Here is a 25,951-nt window from a genome sequence, read left to right as displayed (position 1 = left end):
CATGAAGAACAAGGAACACACCAGGCAGGTCCGAGATACTGTTGTGAAGAAGTTTAAAGCCGGATTTGGATACAAAAAGATTTCCCAAGCTTTAAACATCCCAAGGAGCACTGTGCAAGCGATAATATTGAAATGGAAGGAGTATCAGACCACTGCAAATCTACCAAGACCTGGCCGTCCCTCTAAACTTTCAGCTCATACAAGGAGAAGACTGATCAGAGATGCAGCCAAGAGGCCCATGATCACTCTGGATGAACTGCAGAGATCTACAGCTGAGGTGGGAGACTCTGTCCATAGGACAACAATCAGTCGTATATTGCACAAATCTGGCCTTTATGGAAGAGTGGCAAGAAGAAAGCCATTTCTTAAAGATATCCATAAAAAGTGTCGTTTAAAGTTTGCCACAAGCCACCTGGGAGACACACCAAACATGTGGAAGAAGGTGCTCTGGTCAGATGAAACCAAAATTGAACTTTTTGGCAACAATGCAAAACGTTATGTTTGGCGTAAAAGCAACACAGCTCATCACCCTGAACACACCATGCCCACTGTCAAACATGGTGGTGGCAGCATCATGGTTTGGGCCTGCTTTTCTTCAGCAGGGACAGGGAAGATGGTTAAAATTGATGGGAAGATGGATGGAGCCAAATACAGGACCATTCTGGAAGAAAACCGGATGTAGTCTGCAAAAGACCTGAGACTGGGACGGAGATTTGTCTTCCAACAAGACAATGATCCAAAACATAAAGCAAAATCTACAATGGAATGGTTCAAAAATAAACATATCCAGGTGTTAGAATGGCCAAGTCAGAAGTCCAGACCTGAATCCAATCGAGAATCTGTGGAAAGAACTGAAAACTGCTGTTCACAAATTCTCTCCATCCAACCTCACTGAGCTCGAGCTGTTTTGCAAGGAGGAATGGGAAAAAAATTCAGTCTCTCGATGTGCAAAACTGATAGAGACATACCCCAAGCGACTTACAGCTGTAATCGCAGCAAAAGGTGGCTACAAAGTATTAACTTAAGGGGGCTGAATAATTTTGCACGCCCAATTTTTCAGTTTTTGATTTGTTAAAAAAGTTTGAAATATCCAATAAATGTCGTTCCACTTCATGATTGTGTCCCACTTGTTGTTGATTCTTCACAAAAAAAATACAGTTTTATATCTTTATGTTTGAAGCCTGAAATGTGGCAAAAGGTCGCAAAGTTCAAGGGGGCCGAATACTTTCGCAAGGCACTGTACATGTCATGGACCACATTACTCAGAATAAGACAAGTGCAATATTAATCAGTCTAGATGCAGAAAAAGCATTTGATTCAGTGGGATGGGATTACCTATTCCAAGTTATGGAAAGATTGGGTTTCAACAAAGAAGTGACACAGTGCATCAAAACACTATATTCGCGTCCGACCGCTAGAAAAAATTGACATTTGTCACGAACGATAAAATTAGAGCGAGGGGCAAGACGAGGCTGTAATCTTTCACCCACACCCTTCTCCTTGTACCTCGAACCATTAGCACAGGCAATAAGACAGGACCCAACTTTAGAGGGAGTAACAATAAGAGGCAGTGAACATAAGATATGCATGTATGCTGATGACGTTCTGTTATTCCTTAAAGACCCAGGCTCAAGTGTACCTGGATTGATGGATGTTTTACAAACATTTGGAACATATTCAGGTTATGTGCTTAACGTACACAAGACCCAAGCCCTAGTATATAATTATACCCCACAGGAAGAGCTGAGGAGCAGGTATAACTTCACCTGGACCTCCTCATCCATTAAATATCTGGGAGTATGTCTACCAAAAGATACTCCCAAACTTTGACATGAATTACCATCACATCAACAAGAAAATATATGACGACCTAGACAGGTGGAATTCACTTCCCTTAGATCTTAGTAGTAGAATTGAAACAATCAAAATGAACATCCTGCTGAGGTTCCTGTATTTCTTCCAATCACTGCCCATAGAAATCCTGCCTAAACAGTTGAGGTATAAACGGATATCAAGGTTAATCTGGAACAGTAAGAGACCAAGAACTAGATATGCAACATTACAATTACCAAACAACTGTGGGGGTATGGCCTTACCAAACCTAAAAGATGATTATGTGTCAGCCCATTGAGACCTCTGGTGTGTTGGCGCAATTCAGAATACGAATCCAAATGGAAAGACATGGAGACTACTTTGACAGAGATACCCATACAGTCAGTTTAGGGAAATAAGGACATGATAATAAAATATACAGTAGACAAAATCAGTGGATTCATTTCTCTCTGAAGACATGGTTTAGGGTAGTTAAGCAAAATAATTTAGACAGAGAGATCAAACTGCTGAGTTGGCCCGCATACGACCCCAGCTTCATCCCTGCAACTCAGGACAGCAGATTTAAACAATGGACGCAGAAAGGCATCACATCATTCAGTACAATTATAAGGAATGGGGACCTAGATAACTTCCAGGACCTAAGTAAAAAACATGACTCGGATAAACAAGATTTTTACAGATACCTACAAGTTCGACACTATTTCTCAAGGGAGATAAAAGTGACTGACCCTCGAGCACTTCCAAAATTAATCCAAGTATTCACTAACGCATACAACTTGGGGAGTAACAAAAAAACTCTCAAATCTCTACTTTGGTTTTCAAACCTCAAAGAAACATTCTACTATAATAAAAATAAATGGGAGGAGGAACTTAAAATTGAAATAACTAATGAAACATGGTTGAACATATTAGAGACTCAACAAAGCTCCACCAACTCAAGGTCATGGAGAAAATTCTGTTGGAAGAATGTTATACGTTTCTTCATAACATCTAAACTGAAATCAAAACAGACTGGTTCCCTACATCCTTGTTGGAGAGAATGCGGCCTATCGAGGGTGGACCACTCTCATATCTGTTGGACTTGCCCCGCAATCGAAACTTACTGGGGAGAAATAAGATCTATCATTGGAAAAAATAATGGGATTTGACATAGAACAAACATTCATTTCTTTGTACTTGGGTGAAATACCTGATAACTTACACAATTGAGAAAAGTACCTCTTGAAGGTCCTACTGGCAGCCAGTAAAAAGCCTATCACTACTAAATGGCTACAAAAAGACCCTCATACAGTGACACAATGGATAGACATTGTAGAAGAAATACACCACATGGAGCATATGACCTTTGAACACAAGAGGAGAGAGGTCAGGAATACTGGGAAAATGCGTTTCGTACATGAAAAAGTTCAAAACATTCAAAGATGTCAATGTAACTAATATGATGAAGGTATGACGTGCACTGTAACTGCCAGATCCTTTTTGTTGTGCTTTTGTTTTACTTTATTTGTACTTCCGTTGTGTTCCTACAATAAAAACAAAGTATATAAAAAAAAATGTACGACTGTTGGAAAATCATTCCAGGTGAAGCTGGTTGAGAGAATGCCAAGAATGTGCAAAGCTGTCATCAAGGCAAAGGGTGGCTACTTTGAAGAATCTCAAATATAGAATATATTTTGATTCTTTTAACACTTTTTTTGGATACGACATGATTCCAAATGTGTTATTTCACAGTTTTGATGTCTTCACTATCATTCTACAATAGTACAAATAAAGAAAAACCCTTGAATGAGTAGGTGTGTCCAAACCTTTGACTGGTACTGTATGGGTGTGTGTCTTGGTGTGTGTTAGTGTCTCTGTGTGTGTGTGTTTCTGTGTGTATCTCTCTGTGTGTGTGTGCGTGTCCTTGTGTGTCTCAGTGTGTGTGTGTCTATGTGTGTGTCTCAGTGTGTGTCTCTGTGTGTCCTTAGGTAGGTGTAAGAGCCCGACCCAGTGACTAGCCTGCATTCTCTCTCTATATATATATATTTAGAGCCAGACACATTGTCAGCTGGAGATAACACAGACTGCAGACCCCCTAAATAGAATGACAATCAAACACACACACACACACACACACAAATAATAACAGATTTATAAGACGAATCAGAAGTGCATCCATTGTCCATCTAAATAAACAGATATTTGTGTGTGTTTAACCAATTGCTGCACCTTTGTATCTGGACTTGGCTGGACCCCAGGCTCACAGGATTAATAATGTTCCTCTGAGAGAAGCTGTGGTGATGTCACAGGGGTGTAAGGTGTCAGGGGGAGTGTCCACAAAGGGGTAAGGGTGGGGGAGGGGGTGGCAGATAGGGTTGGGGACTCTCTTATAAGTTTGGTTTAGGTCTCTCTCTCGGCCCCCTACAATCCCACAGTCCCAACGTCCCAACAGTGAAAGGCGGACCACAGCTATAACCAGCTCAGGTAAGAGACAACGTCTGAGGTTAGGGGTCGAGGTTAGGTTCACCTTTGTGGGGGGAGGGGTGGTTACGGGACAGAATTGTGGTATCTTCACCCTCTTTTCACTGCTCTGTCACACCACTGGGCCTGAAGGCTCTGTGCAGCTGTCCTTGTTGCTAAAAATAAATACTCAGGCTGACATACACACACACACACACACACAAAACACATACACACACAAAACACATACACACATTCATGCTTTCAGTATAATCTCAGATGATTGCAGTTTTTCAGATGTGACAGTAAGTGACTGCCTGTTGACTATCAGTAGGGTTAAGAGTGATGAAGCATACGTACCTCATCATATTTATTGGGTTTATGTGATGAACAGTTGATACAGCCCTTTTCATCTCTCTAGTCTGTCATGATCCACAAATGGAGGCTGTGTGTCTTAGATGTTTATGTGGCTGTGAAGAAATAGCAATATGTTAGAATGATGAACTTCTTATGAGGCAAGGTTAGCACTTAATGTTATGGTAATGATAGAGACATTCAGGCTTTTAATGTTATGGTAATGACAGAGACATTCAGGTTTCCTTAATGTTATAGTAATGACAGAGACATTCAGGTTTTAATGTTATGGTAATGACAGAGACATTCAGGTTTCCTTAATGTTATGGTAATGATAGAGACATTCAGGCTTTAATGTTATGGTAATGACAGAGACATTCAGGTTTTAATGTTATGGTAATGACAGAGACATTCAGGTTTTTAATGTTATAGTAATGACAGCGACATTCAGGTTTCCTTAATGTTATGGTAATGATAGAGACATTCAGGCTTTAATGTTATGGTAATGACAGAGACATTCAGGTTTCCTTAATGTTATGGTAATGATAGAGACATTCAGGCTTTAATGTTATGGTAATGACAGCGACATTCAGGTTTCCTTAATGTTATGGTAATGATAGAGACATTCAGGCTTTAATGTTATGGTAATGACAGAGACATTCAGGTTTCCTTAATGTTATAGTAATGACAGAGACATTCAGGTTTCCTGGAACATCTTTCCAGGATCAAGAACTAGATTTTTTTTGAAAGAGTAATGTCTGCTTTCAAAACACACATAATTGTGTTTGGGAATCCAGTGAAAACACAGTAACTATCAACCATATTCTGTGTGTATTTGTGTCTGCAATAGTTTGTGTTTTGTCCATTAGTACATTCCTTGAATTCTAATCTGAGATTGTTTCACCAATGAATTTCCTCTGTGAATCAGAGGAATTTCTGTTTCCCACATCCTTGAAGACAAGAAAGGAAGGATTGCGTTGCCATGGCGTCACCGAGCGAGGGCGATCAGACGGTGCCTGATGGAGAGAGAGAAAAGGAGGCGACTAAGGTCAAATCTATTCAGTCCCACTATCTCCGCTGTCCCTCCCCCAGCAGGTAAGCATACGTGGAGACCCACTGTTCTTGTAGTTCTGTAATGGGAAATGACCCACCCAGGGCTGTCACGGCTGTTGAAGGAACTGGACCAAGGTGCAGCGTGGTGAGTGTACATTTTCTCTTTTATTCGAAATGACGCCAAACAAAACAATAAACAATACAAAACAAACCGTGAAGCTTCAGGCTTTGTGCCATCAAACAAAGATAACTTCCCACAATCACAGGTGGGAAAAAGGGTACCTAAGTATGGTTCCCAATCAGAGTCAAAGATAGACAGCTGTCCCTGATTGAGAACCATACCCGGCCAAAACATAGAAGTAGAAAATCATAGAAACACAAAACATAGAATGCCCACTCCAACTCACGCCCTGACCAAACCAAAATAGAGACATAAAAAGGAACTCTAAGGTCAGGGCGTGACAAGGGCTCTAATAGTGTGTTAAATAAATGTATTGTCCAACTTCAATTCAGCTTCCAAGCACAATTTGTTCAATTTGTAGAGAGTATAGCCATGTCAATTTTATAGCATATAGAACGTCTTTCATCAGAAGTGCTCACAAGAACTGATTACTACTGTCACACACTATGATGCACTCTAGACCTGGATCAAATACATACAGTTGAAGTCGGAAGTTTACATACACCTTAACCAAAAACATTTAAACTCCGTTTTCCACAATTCCTGACATTTAATCCTAGTAAAATTCCCTGTCTTAGGTCAGTTAGGATCACCACTTTATTTGAAGAATGTGAAATGTCAGAAAAATAGTAGAGAGAATGACTTATATCAACTTTTATTTCTTTCATCACATTCCCAGTGGGTCAGAAGTTTACATACACTAAATTAGTATTTGGTAGCATTGCCTTTAAATGGTTTAACTTGGGTCAAACATTTTGGGTAGCCTTCCACAAGCGTCTCACAATAAGTTGGGTGAATTTTGGCCCATTCCTCCTGACAGAGCTAGTGTAACGGAGTCAGGTTTGTAGGCCTCCTTGCTCACACGTGCTTTTTCAGTTCTGCCCACACATTTTTTATAGGATTGAGGTCTGGGATTTGTGATGGCTACTCCAATATCTTGACTTTGTTGTCCTTAAGCCATTTTGCCACAACTTTGGAAGTATGCTTGGGGTCATTGTCCATTTGGAAGTGTCACGACTTCCGCCAAAGTCGATTCCTCTCCTTGTTCGGGCGGCATTCGGCGGACGACGTCACCGGTCTTCTAGCCATCGCCAATCCACCTTTGATTTTCCATTTGTTTTGTCTTGTTTTTCCACACACCTGGTTCCCCCATGTCTGTGTGTGAAATTGTTTGATGTATAGTGCTTGTGCACTCTGACTGGTTCGCGACCGGATATTTTGTACCCATATTTTGTTGTTCTGGGTACCATTGGTTTTGCTTATTAAACTGCTCCGGTTATTACCCAGTTCTGCTCTCCTGCGCCTGACTTGCCTGCAGCCAGTCACACGCCCCTTACAGGAAGACCCATTTGCGACCAAGCTTTAACGTCCTGACTGATGTCTTGAGATGTTGCTTCAATATATCCACATAAATTTCCACCCTCATGATGCCATCTATTTTGGGAAGTGCGCCAGGCCCTCCTGCAGCAAAGCACCTCCACAACATGATGCTGCCACCCCCATGCTTCACGGTTGGGATGGTGTTCTTCGGCTTGCAAGCGTCCCCCTTTTTCTTCCAAACATAACGATGGTCATTATGGCCAAACAGTTCTATTTTTGTTTCATCAGACCAGAGGACATTTCTCCAAAAAGTATGATCTTTGTCCCCATGTGCAGTTGCAAACCGTAGTCTATCTTTTTTATGATGGTTTTGGCAGGTGGTTTCTTCCTTGCTGAGCGGCCTTTCAGGTTTTGTCTATATAGGACTCGTTTTACTGTGGATATAGATATTTATGTACCTGTTTCCTCCAGCATCTTCACAGGGTCCTTTGCTGTTGTTCTGGGATTGATTTGCACTTTTCACACCAAAGTACGTTCATCTCTAGGAGACAGAACGCGTCTCCTTCCTGAGCGGTATGGCGGCTGTGTGGTCCAATGGTGTTTATACTTGCGTACTATTGTTTGTACAGATGAATGTGGTACCTTCAGGCGTTTGGAAATTGCTCTCAAGGGTGAACGAGACATGTGGAGGTCTACAATTTTTTTCTGAGGTCTTGGCTGATTCCTTTTGATTTTCCCATGATGTCAAGTGAAGAGGCACTGAGTTTGAAGGTAGGCCTTGAAATATATCCACAGGTACACCTCCCAATGACTCAAATGATGTCAGTTAGCCTGTCAGAAGCATCTAAAGCCATGACATAATTTTCTGGAATTTTCCAAGCTGTTTAAATGTCCCAAAAGTGCCACCTCCACCCACCCTGCATGTCAGGCTAAATCAATCAATATTTGACATTACATATATTTGCCCCCCCCGGGGCAATATTAATATTGCTTAGTAATTATATTCATATGGTTATGACTATGTCTCTATACTTTTGCAGTTTCTCCGTGATCTCTGAGTCCAGATTCTCCATGATATCAGGGTCAGATGCCGAGAGCATCTATATGGAGCCCATTCACCTGTCCTCAGCTATAGCTGCCAAACAAATCATCAACGAGGGTGAGACACAGATTCAAAACAGCCACCACTAGTCCTGTTTGCAGGTTCACCTTATACAGATCAGCTTGGTGCAGCCTAGTGGTTATAGTGTTGGGCCAGTAACCGAAAGGTTGCTGGATCAAATCCCAGAGCTGACAAGGTAAAAATAACCCCCTGTTCCCTGGTAGGCTGTCATTGTAAATAAGAATTTGCTCTTAACTGACTTGCCTAGTTAAAAAAATACTGTACTGGTGCCAAGCACATTGCGTGTGCCTGGCTCCACATACATATTGTATTTGTCCCATAGAGATAAAGCTGTGGTTTGTCCCCGAATGGCCAATTTTGGCCATTCGGTTGGTTACACAATGTCTCGGACAAAGATACTTATATTACATACAAGGGTTAATTGTATTTAGCTTAAAAAGCAGTTAAATAATCAATCCAAGACAGTCCAGAGAGACCTTGAATACATACAGCGTGCACTGCAATGCTCTATTATCCAGGACCTATATAATAGGCGGTGTCAGAGGAAAGCCCATACAATTGTCAGACTCCAGTCACCCAAGTCATAGACTAGCAGCACGGCAAGCAGTACCGGAGCACCAAGTCTTAATAGCTTCTACCCCCAAGCCATAAGACTGCTGAACAATTGATCAAATGGCCACAGGACTATTTACAATGACACCCCCCCACCCTCCATTTGTTTTTTACACTGCTGCTACTCGCTGTTTATTATCTATGCATAGTCACTTCACCCCTACCTACATGTACACTGCTGCTACTCGCTGTTTATTATCTATGCATAGTCACTTCACCCCTACCTACATGTACACTGCTGCTACTCGCTGTTTATTATCTATGCATAGTCACTTCACCCCTACCTACATGTACAAATTACCTAGACTAACCTGTACCCCTGCACACTGACTCGGTACCCCCTGTATATAGCCTCGTTATTGTTATTTTGTTGTGTTACTTTAAAAAACATTTTTACTTTAGTTTATTTGGAAAATATTTTCTTAACTCTTCTTGAACTGCACTTTTGGATCAGTGGGTCCCACAAGGGACGTTTGAGCTAACGTACGCTAATGCGATTAGCATGAGGTTGTAAGTAACGAGAAAGTTTCTCAGGACATAGACATATCTGATATTGGCAGAAAGCTTAAATTCTTGTTAATCTAACTGCACTGTCCAATTTACAGTAGCAATTACAGTGAAAGAATACCATGCTATTGGAGGAGAGTGCACAGTTTTGAACTTGAAAAGTTATTAATAAACAAATTAGGCACATTTGGGCAGTTTTCATTCAACATTTTGAACAGAAATGAAATGGTTCATTGGATCAGTCTAAAACTTTGCACATACACTGCTGTCATCTAGTGGCCAAAATCTAAATGGAACCTGTGCTGGAATAATACATTATTGCCTTTCTCTTGCATTACCAGATCTAATGTGTTATATTCTCCTACATTCCTTTCACATTTCCACAAACTTCAAAGTGTTTCCTTTCAAATGATATCAAGAATAGCCCTATCCTTGCTTCAGGGCCTCAGCTACAGGCATTTAGATTTGGTTATGTCATTTTAGACAAAAATGTTTTTAAAAAAGGGGCGGATCCTAATGAGGTTTTAAGGGCTTGTAAGTAAGCATTTCATGGTAAAGTCTACACTTGTTGTATTTGGTGCATGTGACAAATAAAGTTTGATTTGATTATACTGTAGCATTAGAGTAATCACCTCTGTCTCTTACCTGAGAATACAATGTGTTCATTATGGCAATATCCAGCTAGAGACGTCCAAGCCATTATCCATAGCTAGACTGTCTGATTGGGGTAATGCGTTCGCCAACACACCACAATTATGCTCCTAACTAACTTTGAATAGGTTACTTTGCTTTCTAACAGTGTGTCCCTGCAGCAGCTGTCTATCCTTAACGGATGCTGTCTGCAAATGTGACATACTCCTGGTATGGTTTGTAAAGACTGACACAGAGGGTGGGGAGTTTTGCAGCACAAAGTTATTTCCTTCAATCTAGCCACTGTCTGTAGCCTACTTACACGTTTAGATGCAATGAATTATGTAATATTGTGGATTAGGCAGTAGGGTGTGTGTGTGTGTGTGTGTGTGTGTGTGTGTGTGTGTGTGTGTGTGTGTATCTGAATAGTCTGCTCTTTCCTTTCCTCAGAGCTCCCAAAACGGGGTATCAGGACAGAGAGTACCCCAGACAGCATGTTGGAGACAGCGGAACAGCTGATGGTGGAGGACCTCTACAACCGAGTGAAGGACATGATCGATGACCGCAGCCCCTATAACACCCCCTGTGTGATGGACATCCAGCGGGCCATGGTACAGGACCGCCTGGAGGCCCCCAACAACCCCGTGGACGAGGTGTGGAACAACATATTCATCGCTGAGAAGTGAGTCACTCACTGTGCCGTGGAAGTTACTGTATGCATTACATATCCCCATACACGCATCACACACAAGCACACACACACACACACACACACACACACATGCTCCGCCCTTCAAAATACAGCGTTATATGCATAGCTCATGGAACATCATTCCAGCCAGATTTACCCCCACCTCACTTTCACCATAGACAACTTCACTGAGTGTCAATAGAATGACAGATAGATAGCTGTTCACCTCCTATGGTATAATTAAGCAACAAGGCCCGAGTGGGTGTGGTATATGGTCAATATACCATGGTTAGGGGCTGTTCTTATGCACAACACAACGCAGAGTGCCTGGATACAGCCCTTAGCCGTGGTATATTGGCTATATACTACAAATCCCAGAGGTGCCTTATTACTATTATAAACTGGTTATCAACGTAATTAGAGCAGTAAAAATACATGTTTTGTCGTACCCGTGTTATACGATCTGATATACCACGGCTGTCAGGCAGTCAGCATTCATCCCTCGAACCACCCAGTTTATAATACTTTGTAAACGAGTCTATTTCGGGTCAGTGTACTTGTCATGGATACTCCATGTCCTTACCAGCCATTTCATAACCGTGACTCTATGACCACAACAACAACAGCGTTGCTTGTTCCTTCCTCTGTTTTGCAGATCCGTGGCTGTCAATAAAGCTCGTCTGAAGCGCATGGGTATCACCCACATCCTGAACGCTGCCCATGGTACCGGGGTCTACACAGGGGAGGCCTTCTACGCTGGCATGAACATCGGCTACATGGGTATCGAGGTAGATGACTTTGCAGAGTCTGACATCTCCCCTCACTTCAGAACCTGCGCTGAGTTCCTGGATGAGGCCCTGTTGACACACAAGGGTGAGTCAGTGTTCTTTTGTGTGTTCTTATTGGTGGATCAAGGCCCAATTCTCAATGGACCCACCTCAGACCCTACAGCCTATGCATTTGTAGATCTACCTGGATTTGATTGATGAAAGTAATATGGTGAAACTTCCACCTATCCTACCTGACAGCGAGGGAGAGCTATTACCAGGATATTTAATGGATACGATATGAACGTCTTCTTGTGTGATCTCGTGTTTTTCTCCCATTTCCATGGACCTTGAGTCTGGGCTAACCTGGACATAGTAGAACCAATCTCTGTATTGTTTGCTTTGGCTTAACTGGACTCAGTGACGATGAGGCTTGGAATTCAATCTCTAGACCAATCCAGAGACTACTTGGAGTTCCATCTAGATTCTAGACTAATCTATAGACTACTCCTAATTACTCATCATAACCAGGGGTGGCCGTCAGTCTTATTTTAGGGAGGTCATTCAGAGCCAATGGACAGGGATAGCCTAGTTATATCTGGACTCTGTTTAGGCGGGTGAATCATCTTCTAAAGCTTTTCACCCCCCCCAACTCTAATTAAACCCCAAATAGATTAGATCCACTGACCGCTTGAGTTAAATAAACACATATTTGTTAAGAATCAGGTTAAATGTCAGGCAGGAGTAACTAGTATTCATGTCATAGGTTTGGGTCTGCGGGGCCTCGCGGTCCTTTCCGCTACAGAGAGGGAGTAGGCAACGTATCACATTTCAAACCTGGCACCTTGGGGGTTATCATATCATGGGTTATGATGTCAGAGTTTATACCTGGGGGGGTACAGTGTTTAGGAGTGATACAGTCACAACTGGAAGGGAATACAGCCCTCTGCTGGTTATAGAGTGTCCTTGCAGAGCAGACAGTTCTACCTGCACATGAAATGTATTAGCCTCCTACAGCTACAGCTGTTATCATCAATCTGGTACCTAATACTTTCAGATTCATGAAATCAGTATTGTCATTTGCTTATCCCTTACGTTGCAAATGTATCTTTAATTAACTACATATAAACACTGAAAAATAGTTATTTCTTATGTCAAGTGTAACCAATGGGAAGTGTGTTTTTGTCTTCTTCTCCTGCAGGTAAGGTCCTGGTGTCCTCTATGATGGGCGAGAGCCGCTCCGCTGTGCTGGTGGCTGCCTACCTCATGATTTTCCAACACATGACCATCATGGAGGCACTGACCACTCTGAGGAAGAAGCGACCCATCAACCCCAATGAGGGCTTCCTAAAACAGCTGCGTCAGCTTAACGAGACGCTACTAGAGGAGCGTGATGACGATGATGACGACACCCTCAGCCAATGCTCCGTCATCGACGCCCACACTCGCGCCCACCTGTTTGACGACGAAGAGAGCATGATGGGCGTGAAGGCCCACTCCATCATGATGGAGGAGGAGGAGGACAGCCAAAGCGTGATGAGTAGCGTGGCCTCGTCTGCGGCAGCCGCCGCCCTCAGGGACGGTGTTTTTGGAGGGCTGCGGATGGGCCTGGAACGGGCAGAGACGACAGAGGGCCTGGCCCTGCCTGGAAAAGACGCTGGCGACGGTGGGGAGGATGCAGAGGATGGGGATGAAGATGGCATGAGCATGATCCGCGAGTGGCAGAGGAGGAATGAGAAGTACCAGAGCGAAGAGTGGTGGGAGCAACAGCTGATGAGCGAGGCTGGGGACGAGGAGTCTCTCCTGGGGGGCATGCGGGGTCCTGGGGCAACAGAAGACCTGGAGAGCGTGACCAGTGAGGACGTCCAGGCCATGAAAGAGCGCCTGAAGCGGCGCCCGCGGCACTCCCCCTCAGAGTCAGTGTCCACGGCCAGTTGCAGCAGCTACTCTGACCTGTGGAAGCAGCGTCTGAAGGAGATCGAGGAGCAGGCGGCAGCGCGCTACCGCAAGAAGGACGACGACAACAACAGTGAGAGCACGGCGATGGAGGGGATACAAAATAAGAAGCAGACAATCAAGGACGACGTGGAGAGCGTGCTCTCTGACACCAGCTCCATGTACAACTTCTGCAAGAGGAACAAGGAGAACCTAACTCCCCTGGAGCGCTGGAGGGTGAAGAGGATCCAGTTTGGCTGGAATAAGAATGATGAAGGGAGGGATGGGGAGAAAAGAGCCGGGGGTGTATGGGGCAGTGGGGAGCAGGGAGATGGCGATGCTGAGGCCCACACTCCGGCACTGGAGGACGTCAACCTGACAGCCTACCAGACCTGGAAGATGAAACAGGCAAAGCGGCTTGGAGAGGACAACAAGGCAACAAAAGATGACATTGTGGAGATGAGCCGTGGCGAGGACTCGGCCACAGCCAAGAGGAGACAGAGGCGGGAGGAGCTCCTGGAGCGCTCGCGGAAGACACTGGAGGAGAGTCAGTCCATGTGTGGCTGGGAGACGGAGAGCTCCATGAGCGGAAGCACCCTGCCGCTCTCTGCCTTCTTCGCCCAGCCTGACGGCTCACAAGCCGGACGTGTTGCCAATGATGACAACATGTCCATGCTGAGTGGCAGGTCTTCTGTATCCCAAGCCCGCAGCACCAGATCTCAGGCCTCTATGGGCTCAGGAATTCCACAGGGCATTCCCCAAGTCCCCATGATCCCTGTGCCCACAATGCAGGGACCTGGTGGGGAGCCCATGGTCGACCTGTCCAGCATTCAGAACTGGATCGCCAATGTGGTGTCCGAGACCCTCATCCAGAAGGAGCGTGAGATGAGCCTCCCCCCGTCCCAGGCTGGATCGGTGCTAAGTTTCGGTGGGACATCTAGTGTGTTAGGGCCAGCAAGACGTGGCTTGGACGATGACAAGGCTTCTATGCTGAGTGGAGCGTCCTATTCGAGCTCGCTGGCTCATCACGGTGTCAGTGCTGGCAGGGCCGAGTCTGTGCTCTCTGGTAGAAGTGCTGCTTCTTCTACCAGTAATCTCTCCAGCATCTCCGGTCTGGGCTCCCGCAGGAGCAAGATCACCACCACCAGCGTGCCCCTCTACAGCCTTTTTGCGGACCAGGTCAACCTACAGAAGCTGGACTCCATGGACAAGCAGATGCAGTCGGAGATGAGGAACAAGATGGCCTGCTACGGGGTGAAGAAGATTGTCGAAGATAACAAGCGCAGCACACTCTACAAGAAGAAGAAGCCCAAGGACGAGGGCGAAGAGGAGGAAGAGAAGGAGGATGACTATTTAACAGGAAAGATAAAGACGTCTCTCCCACCTGCACCAGAGAAAAAGAAAGCACCGACGCGAAGCTATGGCCTTTCGGGCTGCCTAAATCTCTCCACCGCTCTGGAGAAAGAAAAGAACACCAGTGTTGATGATTGGCTAACCAACGTCATGCCTCCTTCAAGGAAACCAGCGTCCTATAGTGCAGAAGACGAGACTGATCCAGGGCCATCTGCCTCTGTGTATAACTTCGGGGGTCAGAGGGACTCGTCTGAGGAGGAAGAAGAAGAGGAGGAGTATGAAGTCGCATCCAGATATCGCTCCAGATTCCAGGCAGACACAGAGTCACGTGTACTTGGCAAATTCTCTTCCAACAGCGTGGATTCCAGCAGCTACAGGACTAGAAGATCCTACACAGCCACTGAGGAAGAGGAGGAAGATGAGGAGAGTTATACATCGAAGAGGAAGTTTACTCATCACTCACAATATGAGAGTGGAGGGGAGACGGAGGGGAGGATAGAAAGGAAGGAAGAAAAGGAAGAGGAAGAAGATGTCGACAGATTCCTCAGCGATCTTAGGCAGAGGTCTCGGGCTCGGGCTGAGGCAGAAATGCAGGACGATGACATCGTTGCAGCTTGGAGGGCACAACAAGAATCCAAGTCAAATGGTTACAGAAGCAGTGACTCTTAACCAATCAAAGACAGTGTCACACTTACAGTAGGAAAGAAACTCAATCCAATGTTAATATGTTTCTTCAGCTAATAAATTAAAATTGCACACTTGCTACACAAGCCGCCTTTCTTAGAACATCGCTTGTGGTCTTTTTATTTTCAGAAGTGGGGTGACCTTTATAATTCTATAGGTAGTTGTTATAGATCATTCTGACATGTAAATACTCATCCAAATCAAATATCTAAGCTTTATTATAATGGAAAAGGGAAAATGTGCACGTTGCTTTCTAAACTCAAACGAGTTTATTTCTCATAGTCAATTTCATAATCAAATGGACGCAAAATATGAATATTTAAATATTGCCTCAGCCTAACTGCATTGCTTGTGCAGTGCAAGTAGAGTAACACACGTCTGCTGTTTGTTGCATTGATTGTAAAATGCAACAACTAACCTACAAAACAATCTAAACTAGATTACTGTTCAAGACAAAATATTTATGCTGTACAATTTTTGGAGCACAAACGCAATCCATTTCAAAGCATTTATAATTGCAATAAATGTTAAAGCAATTATCTGGTTGTTTTATTTTATTTTTTATCTCATTCCTCATGCCTAAGGACACTGACCTGGATTCTAGTTGATCACATCTTTAACGAAAACATGAGACAGAGTTAGAAGAATAGAAGACAGAATAAAAGGAATTATGATAATCAAATCGCATAGCACTTAACATTGTAAGGGGAACTCAACATATTCATCTCTACTGAACTGGGTGCTTTTTATCACAATATTTTACCCCATACATACTATCTACTTGTTATATTATGGATAGAAGACTACACTTTGACACGGCAGTCAATATCCTATTGAGCGTATGTCTAGCCCTACAAGTATGGGCATGTACTGTATGCACTCGCACAGTTCAAGCCAGAAGACATACACGCCCGCAAATAACATAGTCAATGCTACTATTCCACTTTGCGAAAGAAAACCATGTCATTACTACTCTCTGCCATGGTTTATTTGTAGTGGTGTTATTGTCTCAATTGATGCCAGGTGAGTGTTAGGCTAGTGACTAGATGAACATGCTAGACGGGCAAAAGTTTTTAAAAAGTATATGCAGAACTGAGCTAGAACAGACGATATCTGTTCTAAAACTAATTGTAGGATTATGTGGTTAGTCGGGTCTAAGTGTTTAAAATCGTGTTTGAGGTTTTTGAAGCGCTGTAGGCCTACTTCCGTCGGTTCTAGCGTGGTCAAATAGTGACGACCTGGGTGGGAGGGCTTCTATAGTTGACTGAATGCATTTGTTTTAAATATTCAATATGGCTGACGGAGGAGTAATGAGCCAATATGAAAGTTCAGGACCAGGTAATCATTACTACATTTTACATATTCATTTGCAGATTATATTTTATTAGGTCTGACTCCGTGACAAATAAACGAAAAGACCAGCACCATATGGTTGCTCTAGTTTACAATCTTACCCGGCGCGTGTAGGAGGAAAAAAGCTGACCAGGATTGTTGTTGTCGTTCGAGGAGAAGACATTCCCTCCTTTGTGTGGTGCGCGTTCCATATTCATAGCCAAAAGTCACAGCGATTTAACATATTTTATCTGTAATCGGCAACGCTGTTGAGTTGTTTGCTCTAGCTATTTAACTCCTTTAATAAAAATTGTAATGGAACATAGCTACAGAAAAAAAGGCAATAGTTAACGAGCTAGCTTCGCTTGCATGGACACTAGCTAGCAAATAGCTAGTGTTTCTTCGTGCTAACTAGCAGCTAGCTACATTTTGCATATTCATTTATCTCAGAAGTATGTTTAGAATTAATTTGAAAGAATCTAGCGAGGATTTGATACAACAATTGCAGTAAATCTAATAATAGTAAATCTATTATTTGCAATGCAGTGGGGGGGTTACCGCTAGGAGGAGATCACTTATTTTCATTACTAGCTGGCTACAGTAACTTGACTGTAGCAATGAACACAGTCAACGTTATGGGTACTGTATCAATGAGATCGCACCAACGAAAAACTATAAAAATCCATGGAAACGTTGACATCTTTATTGCGTAGTTCTCCTAACTTCTCTTCGACATTTGAATGAAAACTTTTTGATAAAATGTTAAACAGCTTGGAGTGGAGTTTGCCACGTACCTGTTCCAGGCCAAGGTCACAGACTAGCTATCAGGTTGAATACTTTTTGTGCAAAGAGGGCTACTGTTCCCAACTGGTTTGTTCTGTTTGCTAGTGAAAGCAGACTGAAATTGAAATGGCCAAGTTTGTCATTGTTTGTGTCTTCCCCGCTAGGCATGCCAGTGGAATAACTTTTATAGTTGTACTAGCTCAGCCTATGTTTTCTGAAGAGTAAATGTGACACAGTTGGGTAAAGAGACCCCTCCCTAGCCACCCCACGGTGTACTAGTAGTACTAGAGGTTGATGGAAGCACAAGGTCTTCTGTGGATCTCATGTAGACTACTCCTCACATAGGCTATCCATCAGTTAGTCTCTTTGAAAACAATCACATTTTTGACTTAGCCTATTCCTTTCACATTTTTCCTTTTACTACCGTCTAGTCCTGTAGTTGTCTACCTGAAGGTAAACGACTTCTGATAGAATGTTACAGTGTCGTAAAGCCCTGCGTCAAGGCCTCCAATGGTCAGGAGGAATCTTATGCAGTATTTTTCAGCTCCAATTTGACAGAATATGATCGATGTTTTGCATATTTTGGATGTCTGTTATTTGAATACGTTGAATTTTCATTTTCTCTGCCATCTCCTCTCTCTGCCCCGTCTCTCCTGTGCGCTCTCTCTCCCTTATCTACTTTGCATTATGCATTTGGGCTTTCAATAACATGAAAGCATAATTCATTGCTAATCTGAAATTCTATTAATTGAATGATTTGCATAATGCATTGTGTGCCAATTAGGTTTATGGAACTCAAAGCTCTTATCCACAACTGTCTGCTGAAGCTCAAACATTTTCAGTGTAGGCCTACAGCCATCAGTCTCGTATACAAATTCAATGTCATATGTTTTGTTTTGGAGATTTGCCATTGAAGAGAAGGCCATGATAAGGGTTTGCGTAGTCCTACACTCACTCACGCCTTCATGTCTTGGATTTGGAAACAAAGTTTACTATCAGTTTGCTATCAAATGGCAAAGTGGGGCCTACAGCTTGGAAGTAATTTATCCCCCTCGCCCTCAAATTATAAGAGTTGCGAGGGAGAGAGTGCGCACAAGAGTGAACTTATTTGGCACATGCCACGTACTCCTTAAAAGCTATCCAATTAATATGCAAATTAGCTAATAAATATTTATAGAGATTTTTTGAATTATGCAGAAAGCTTTCGGAGCTCTGTGTGAAATGAATTGCTCTCCGCAACTTCAAAGCACACGCCTTGGCTTAATGAGAAACGGGGGGCTGAATTTGCATACGGCTCTAATCAGCTGAATACTGATTACGCTGCTTCGTTATGGGCGCTACGCTGCCAGCTGCACTCTTTGTTTCTGTTCCATTCCACAGGGAGGGAGAGAGCGAGAGAGAAAATGAGGAGAAAAAGACAGGAATACTGTTTTGCCACACTCTTGTTGATTTGTTTCAGTGAGAGAGGCGGTGTGCTGAGCAGCTAGTTGTTACAGTGAGAGAGGCGGTGTGCTGAGCAGCTAGTTGTTACAGTGAGAGAGGCGGTGTGCTGAGCAGCTAGTTGTTACAGTGAGATAGGCGGTGTGCTGAGCAGCTAGTTGTTACAGTGAGAGAGGCGGTGTGCCGAGCAGCTAGTTGTTACAGTGAGCGAGAGAGAACACTAGACGGATCTCCTCCTGTTGTGTTCTGTTTAACACACCTGGCTGTGCCAGTCTTCTGGGTTCTGATTGCTCCTGGTCAGTGGGCCCAACTGAGCGGGGTCAGTGCCAGCTGGCCTGGATGGCACGCCGGTGATGCCACAGACTGTGGACTCTGCAATAGCCGGTGAGCAGAGCAGTGTGAGAGATCTGTTCCAATATCCACACTAACATACCACATACCACTTGAATGAAGCAATGTTTTGGGTTTGGATACAGTGCTATTCAATTGGTATGCTAGTAGTATGGGTATTGGACCGCGTGTCATGACAATAGAGTATTCCAGAACACCTGTGATGGTTTGTGGAATTCTACACTTGTTGATCCTTTGAATTTGCCATTTTCTTTTGTTTTCTGAAGGCATAAATTGAATTGTCATGTGTTGTTTCCGAGCTGTCTGGTTTACAAGCTTCTATTTTCCTCTCTGTTTCAGACGCGATAATCAACCTGTCAGTGTCCAGTAAAAGCACCATGGAGAACGGGGACATGGTCAAAGGTGAGTTTCTACAGCCTTTCTTTGACTACAACTAGAGCCTTTAGTATGTCATGGAATATGTGTTTCTTGGATTGAGCTTGGCCGTCTTTATATATTATGGCCTGTTTAATTTCCATCACAGAAAATGTAGTCCTGAACTGACTTGAGGTTTGATGGTGTTGTCCTCGGTGCTGTACTGTGGTAACAGAGTAGTAACAACTTTGAGTCTGTATATTTGGTCCAATGTAAAGATGTATGTTGGAGGATTTTGACTGTGTTGTTCTGACTGACCTCCCGTCTCTAGGCGTGCTGACCAATGGCCGGGACTCTCAGAAGCAGACGGTCATGTCCCTCACCAACGCACAGTCACCGGCTCTGCTGCAACAGGTAACACACACACTCCCACGCATTACTCATATTCTTCTTATTATTTTTTAACAAAAGCCAGAAATGCTAATTTGCATACTTTTAGTCTCTAATACTCTACAAGCCATCAGTCAGTTAGCTCCATAGCCAACATGATGCTAACACCAAGGCAAGACGGATAAGATCCCGTCCCCTTGGCTACTCAAGGGGTCCATTCATTGCGTCCAATGTTGCCATGGTGACGCCTTTAGCCCGCTACCCTGGCGCCAGCTTGGAACTAGCCGTTAAAATGGAAGTACAGCAGCCTGCTGCCTGGCATGCCTCCTCTCGCTGAAACAAAAAACCAGCGCGCTGTCTGCTGCATGCTAATTAGCCCACTCCAACTGTCGCTTAGAAACAGGTGGGGGTGGATATGCAAATGTATGCCAATTTACATGTGCCTCATAACCAGTCTTTGATTATAATACTCCCACCTTCTCTCTGCAGTCATATCCCCATAGGTTGCACTGGCTTTTTATAATTTAAAAGTAGTAGGGTTTAAGCCACAGATTAAATCTCTGATACACACGTACATGCCCCCTTTTATCTATCTTACTCACACACACACTCTCTCCTTCAATCTCTTCTCTTGTCTCTCTCCCTGTTTGTGTTTGTTTGTGTAGTTGACCTTGTCTCCAGCGCAGCAGCAGCTGTTTCTCCAGCAGGCTCAGGCCCAGCTCCTTGCAGCAGCCGTTCAGCAGCACTCCGCCAGCCAGGCCCAGAACAGCAGCACCACGGGGGCCGCCATCTCTGCCTCTGCAGCCACCCCCATCACCACCCAACTACCACTGTCCCAGCCTATACACATCACTCCTGTAAGAGATCTACTGTAGTGTTATATACTCACTCACACACAGTGACTCCATACTTGTCTAACACAGGCTCCTCTCTCTCTGTCTCTCTGTCTCTCTCTCAGCTCCAGCAGCAGGGCCTGCAGCAGTTTGTGTTGGTCCAGCCAGGTCATTCCATGGCCACCCAGCTACAGCCTCAGTTCTTCATCTCCCAGACTCCACAGGGACAGCCCAGTATGTTTCAGTATCATAGTAAGCTATACACCAGCACTGAAGTAGTTTCATGTTTCAGGACCTTTCACTAAACCATCTCTCATTTGACAGATCTTTTGCAAGCCCAAAATCTTCTCACTCAACTACCTCAGAGCCAAGCCAACCTCCTACAGACTCCAACTATCACAATTGCCCCACAGGTCAGGGGAAACACACTTTTTCACAATAGCCTAATTGTTAGTGGCTGTGGGTTGTTTCAGGACAGGAACACAGACCATGCACATCTCTCTAATCTTCCTCCCTCTATCTTTCTCTCCTATCGCACACAGCCGGCCGCTCCCACGCGGACCGTAACTGCCACCCCTGGCCAGCTCCTCATCCACAGCCAGACCCCGCCCCCTAAGGGTCTGGGCACGCCCACTCTGGAGGATGCCAATGATCTGGAGGAGCTGGAGATTTTCTCCAAGGCCTTCAAACAGAGGAGGATCAGACTGGGCTTCACACAGGTATGGCCCAGGGACTCTGGACTGGTTTCCGCTGTAATACGCTCATAATAGATTCCATTTTATTTTTTGTGTTTGTGATAAATTATTTAATCCAAAACTGATTTTCTTCCCTCCATTATTTTGCCATAGAAACAAGATATGAAAGAGTTCCAGGGATTGCATTTATATTGTACTTGAGCTTTTTTTCCTAAATACTCAGTGCTTCAAACTACATTTTTAAGGAAGGGAACTCACCCTATATACTACCAACCTGGTTGATGTCAGTCTTACTTTCCCTGCCCCCTCTCTTCTCCCTCTAGGGTGACGTGGGGCTGGCCATGGGGAAGCTGTATGGTAATGACTTCAGCCAGACCACCATCTCCCGCTTTGAAGCACTCAACCTGAGCTTCAAGAACATGTGTAAGCTGAAACCGCTGCTGGAGAAGTGGCTCAACGACGCAGGTAGGTCCTCATAAGGGAGGTGTGTGTGTTATTTGTTTACATTTTTAAATGCTGTCATTGTGTACATTTTTATATTTGGGTAGTGTATCTGCGAGTTTTTCTCCCTCTGTGTTTTCTGACCCACTCTCCTTGTCCCCCTGGCTGCAGAGAATGTGAGCTCAGAGTCCAGCCCCAGCCTCAGTCCCCTGGGCTCTGGTCACGGGTCACCCAGCCTGGCGTCTGACCTCAATAGCCGGCGCCGCAAGAAGAGGACCAGCATCGACACCAACATCCGTGTGGCCCTGGAGAAGAGCTTCCTCCAGGTAAGACCTGGTTCTAACAAAGAAGATTGTACCTGTTCAGGCGAGATTTAGATGCCTTTTAGAAGAGCTCGACCCAAATAAGGGATGTTTGACTGTAGTCGGGGTGTCTACAGACCACAGCCAGCACTAGGTGTCTACTTTCCCTCACTGAATCTGGTGCTCTTTGTCCCCTTGCAGCAAAACCAGAAGCCGTCGTCAGACGAGATCTCCCTGATAGCAGACCAGCTGAACATGGAGAAGGAGGTGATCCGGGTGTGGTTCTGTAACCGCCGGCAGAAGGAGAAGAGGATCAACCCTCCCAGCAGCTCAGCTTTCCAGAAGTCCATCTTCTCATCCCCTACTACTGCCAGCCTGGTGAACACTGTACCCCAGACCACTGTGACTGTCACCCCCTCTCTGCCTGTCACCAGCTTCAGCCTCACAGGTACGTGTGTATTTTTCTAGTCTTGGGTGTACTCGTCTGATCTTTCCATTGATAGTTTCTGTGATGGCAAAGCCCAAAGAGGGCTTCACCATCTAGTGGAAGTGTGTCCTCTGCATCTCTATGGGTCCATATACGTGCAGGCTATAACCACAACTGATAGCTGATGTTTGGCTTACATTATATATGGCTAATTAAGCAGCCCATATACTGTATAGTGCAGCACTTTTAGACTGACACAGGAAGGCAGCGCCACGGATGAAAGGAGAAACTAGTGATCAAAGCCGAGGTAGTAAGTAGAGCGAGCTGCTCGCCTTCCTCTCTCCCACAGTCAAACTGAGCTTTTGAGATATTTTTCATGAAAGTAATGCAAAGTAATATAAACCGTTACTTTTGTTAAATGTAATGAGTAATATTACTTTTTCAAGTAACTAATCCCAACACTGATGGGTAGTAGCAGTTCCGCATTAGTTTATCCAGACTAAGATCGTGGGAATTGCCAGGGACCTCACGATACCATATTATCACCATACATAGCATATGTATTGCGTTTCTCAATGTATTGCGATTTGATACTATGATTTTTATTGCGATTTCGATGTTCCAAACATGTTGCTCACCATATGTCTGCTGCAGAGGGATGAGGGAGAGACATGAGAACCGCTGTATCAGTCAGGGAAATAAAAGTGCTGAAAACAAATTGGCTTCCTATTTAAATAGAAGATGGAGAACAAGCATTTCACAACATCTATTAAACATGTGTATGTGACAAACACAATTTGATTTGAAGCTATGAAGGAAAAATCGTGCTGGTAGAGCAAACTAGCGCAAAAAATATATTATCAAAACAATACGATGTGCCGTCAAAAATAATATCCAGACTAACTATTGATAGTTTTTTCCCCTCATCACCGAAGGTGATGCAGACTTGTCTTTTGTCCTGTAGCTATTTATTTGATGTTGATAGTATATTATTTATACGGTGTAATGTTGACCATCCTGTGTTCTAGACAGGACCCTGGTGCCAGCCACCGGCAACACAGCATCCGTCATCTCCAGCACCCCTACAGTCCCCACTATGTCCCTTACACCCTCTTCCTCCGTGACAACCATGTCACAGCCAGCCGTTACCATGACGCAGGCGGGGCAAATGCTCTACAGCAACGGCGGGGGTCTGGCTGCAATGGCGGCTGCAGCGGCGGGAATCAGCCCGGGTCTCATGCCCTCGTCGCAGTTCAACACAGGGTGAGGCTCACACAGACACAAAGTGCTGTTTCCACTCGGTATCTAAGTGAAAAAGATGTGTTGTCCATTATCACATAAGTGACTCATTGCTCCTCCAGGGGGGCCTTACTGAACCTAACTACTGCAAGTTTTGGAGGAGCGCTAGCCACCATCCAAGGTGTGTTGAGTGGCAAGTACACCCTGCTACTATGCACCTTTATATACATACTTAAATATGCATTTAATGTGTCTTTTCTGGCTTGTTTAAAAGTCACTAGAGCTCTGAAATAGGGTTGTTTTGGTTACAAGAAGGGATGTGGAACCCTTGCTTTCTCTTGTCTTATCAGGGAGAAATGATCCCCAGTCACTATGCTAGTCTAACCTTCCCTCTTCCTCCTTCCTCACAGCTCTGGCCTCCAGCGGGTCCTTCCCCATCACCACCCTGGACGGGAACGGGAATCTGCTATTTGCCAACACCAGCATGTCTGGCTCCGCCCCCAGCATGGTGAACACGCCGCTCTTCCTGAACCCCCAGAGCCTGTCCTTATTGGGTAGTAACCCTGTCAGCTTTATCCCTGCCAGTGCCCTCAGCCTGCAACTCACCGCTGGCACCAACACCATCACCACGGCAACTACACCAGTCAATACCATCGTCAGAGCCTCTAAGGCCCAATGAATGAACTCGCGGGGCGGGTCGCTCCCCATTTCTTCCTCTTCATTGGTTGTTATTTAATCTTTGTTCTTTTTGCTACCACCAAAAAGTTGTTGTTGGAAAAATATTCTTAAGATGTTTTCCTCCCTATCTCTGCCACAAGGGGTCCTAACGGTCCTTTCAAAGATTGATTGAGATTTGGCAATAGAATCTCTTTTTCCTCAGAACTGCTTCTAAAACCAAAAATGTGCGTTTGATTTTATTTTGCTGAGTATTGAATGAAACTGACATGGTTTAACTTCTAGAGGGATTTCATGATGATCTGTGTGTTAGGTTCTCTAATTTAAAGTTTTACTTGAGGGCATGTTGTACAGGCCTGGACCGTTGACATCAGATTTACAACTAAAGATTAGATTTCTCTGCTTGTTTTTCCATGTGACCTAAAATGTTCTTTGTGCGGTTAGTTGTGTGCTCTGATATTTGCCGTTTGTACATTTTTCAAAACTTTTATTAAAAGTTTTGTTGCTTTAACATGTTTTTCAACATAGTACCAACTCTTTAAAAGAATCACTAGGCCGTGAGAGAGCCTGGGTGCAGACTTGCTATGGAAGAGCTTTACTGCAGTCTCTGGGAAGAGTTACAAACAGCGGACTTCAAGAGAACTTGGAATGTCCTTTATCCAACCTTTTATCCAACCAAAAAATATTAGTGTACTAGACTTAGCTCTATATTATCATCACCCTAGTGTAATGTAGCATAGGGATTTATCTAATGGACCTCTCCAGAGCGGGAGAGATTAATGCAATATTTTGAAGGGGACTTTCCAAAGACTAACAAAGATGTTTCTCTCTGATATTCTCCTCCCTTATGCCGAGGTCTATAGAAGACAGGCAGGATACCAAAAAGAGCGTCTGGAGAAGGTAGGGTAAGGTGTCAGTAGTATAGTGGGGTTGCATGGCCCATAGTGAATCTGCCTTGGATTACATGAGTTCAAGAAGGTATTTACAAGAGTAATGATCTTGAGGTAATTCTCAGGACAGCCATTTCCCAGTGAGTCACTGCATGTACAAGTTAAAGAAGATTGTCCAGGTCTGGCCTTCTCTAAGCTTATTCTTTCTCGTAAGACCAAATATGCTGCCACTAGAGCCCCGGGTACTGCATTCAGTACTGACTCAACATAATATATTGAAATACCTCAGCAGCAAGAAAACAATATAGTCAAGCAAA

The 25,951-nt window shown here is 44.1% G+C and overlaps 2 protein-coding genes across 6 annotated transcripts; both read left to right on the top strand.

Moving 5' to 3' along the window:
- Positions 1–4,140: 4,140 nt before the first annotated feature.
- LOC139372992 (serine/threonine/tyrosine-interacting-like protein 2) lies at positions 4,141–16,019 on the top strand. 2 transcript variants are annotated; one of them, XM_071112909.1, is made up of 6 exons: positions 4,141–4,296; positions 5,555–5,721; positions 8,221–8,339; positions 10,503–10,734; positions 11,399–11,616; positions 12,712–16,019. In XM_071112909.1, exons 2-6 carry the CDS (start codon positions 5,609–5,611, stop codon positions 15,465–15,467), a joined length of 3,438 nt encoding a protein of 1,145 aa, XP_070969010.1. In that variant the 5' UTR covers positions 4,141–4,296; positions 5,555–5,608; the 3' UTR covers positions 15,468–16,019. The 2 variants fall into 2 exon arrangements, with proteins under 2 accessions (XP_070969010.1, XP_070969011.1); XM_071112910.1 differs by having other exon boundaries at positions 4,149–4,296; positions 5,584–5,721.
- Positions 16,020–16,745: 726 nt separating this feature from the next.
- LOC139372990 (POU domain, class 2, transcription factor 1-like) lies at positions 16,746–25,409 on the top strand. 4 transcript variants are annotated; one of them, XM_071112907.1, is made up of 13 exons: positions 16,746–16,820; positions 19,728–19,790; positions 20,074–20,156; positions 20,798–20,989; positions 21,091–21,199; positions 21,290–21,378; positions 21,508–21,684; positions 21,984–22,125; positions 22,273–22,427; positions 22,605–22,851; positions 23,859–24,093; positions 24,192–24,250; positions 24,480–25,409. In XM_071112907.1, the coding sequence occupies exons 1-13, from the start codon at positions 16,775–16,777 to the stop codon at positions 24,746–24,748; spliced, it is 1,866 nt and encodes a 621-aa protein (XP_070969008.1). In that variant the 5' UTR covers positions 16,746–16,774; the 3' UTR covers positions 24,749–25,409. The 4 variants fall into 4 exon arrangements, with proteins under 4 accessions (XP_070969008.1, XP_070969007.1, XP_070969006.1 ...); XM_071112906.1 differs by having other exon boundaries at positions 16,750–16,820; positions 24,192–24,262; XM_071112905.1 differs by having other exon boundaries at positions 16,750–16,820; positions 21,091–21,217.
- The last annotated feature ends 542 nt before the right edge of the window (positions 25,410–25,951 follow it).

This window comes from Oncorhynchus clarkii, chromosome 18 (genome assembly GCF_045791955.1).
Source record: "Oncorhynchus clarkii lewisi isolate Uvic-CL-2024 chromosome 18, UVic_Ocla_1.0, whole genome shotgun sequence".
Classification (NCBI taxonomy): domain Eukaryota; kingdom Metazoa; phylum Chordata; class Actinopteri; order Salmoniformes; family Salmonidae; genus Oncorhynchus; species Oncorhynchus clarkii.
Note: the sequence above shows the minus strand (reverse complement) of the source record. Positions and strands in the feature narration are given on the sequence as shown.

Coding starts and splice junctions, on each gene's coding strand:
- LOC139372990 (XM_071112904.1), top strand. CDS start 16,775: ATGGCTGACGGAGGAGTAATGAGCCAATATGAAAGTTCAGGACCAG. Junction 19,791..20,073: donor GAACGGGGACATGGTCAAAG/GTGAGTTTCTAC, acceptor TCCCGTCTCTAG/GCGTGCTGACCAATGGCCGG. Junction 21,685..21,983: donor TCAGACTGGGCTTCACACAG/GTATGGCCCAGG, acceptor TTCTCCCTCTAG/GGTGACGTGGGGCTGGCCAT.
- LOC139372992 (XM_071112909.1), top strand. CDS start 5,609: ATGGCGTCACCGAGCGAGGGCGATCAGACGGTGCCTGATGGAGAGAGA. Junction 10,735..11,398: donor AACATATTCATCGCTGAGAA/GTGAGTCACTCA, acceptor TCTGTTTTGCAG/ATCCGTGGCTGTCAATAAAG. Junction 11,617..12,711: donor GGCCCTGTTGACACACAAGG/GTGAGTCAGTGT, acceptor CTTCTCCTGCAG/GTAAGGTCCTGGTGTCCTCT.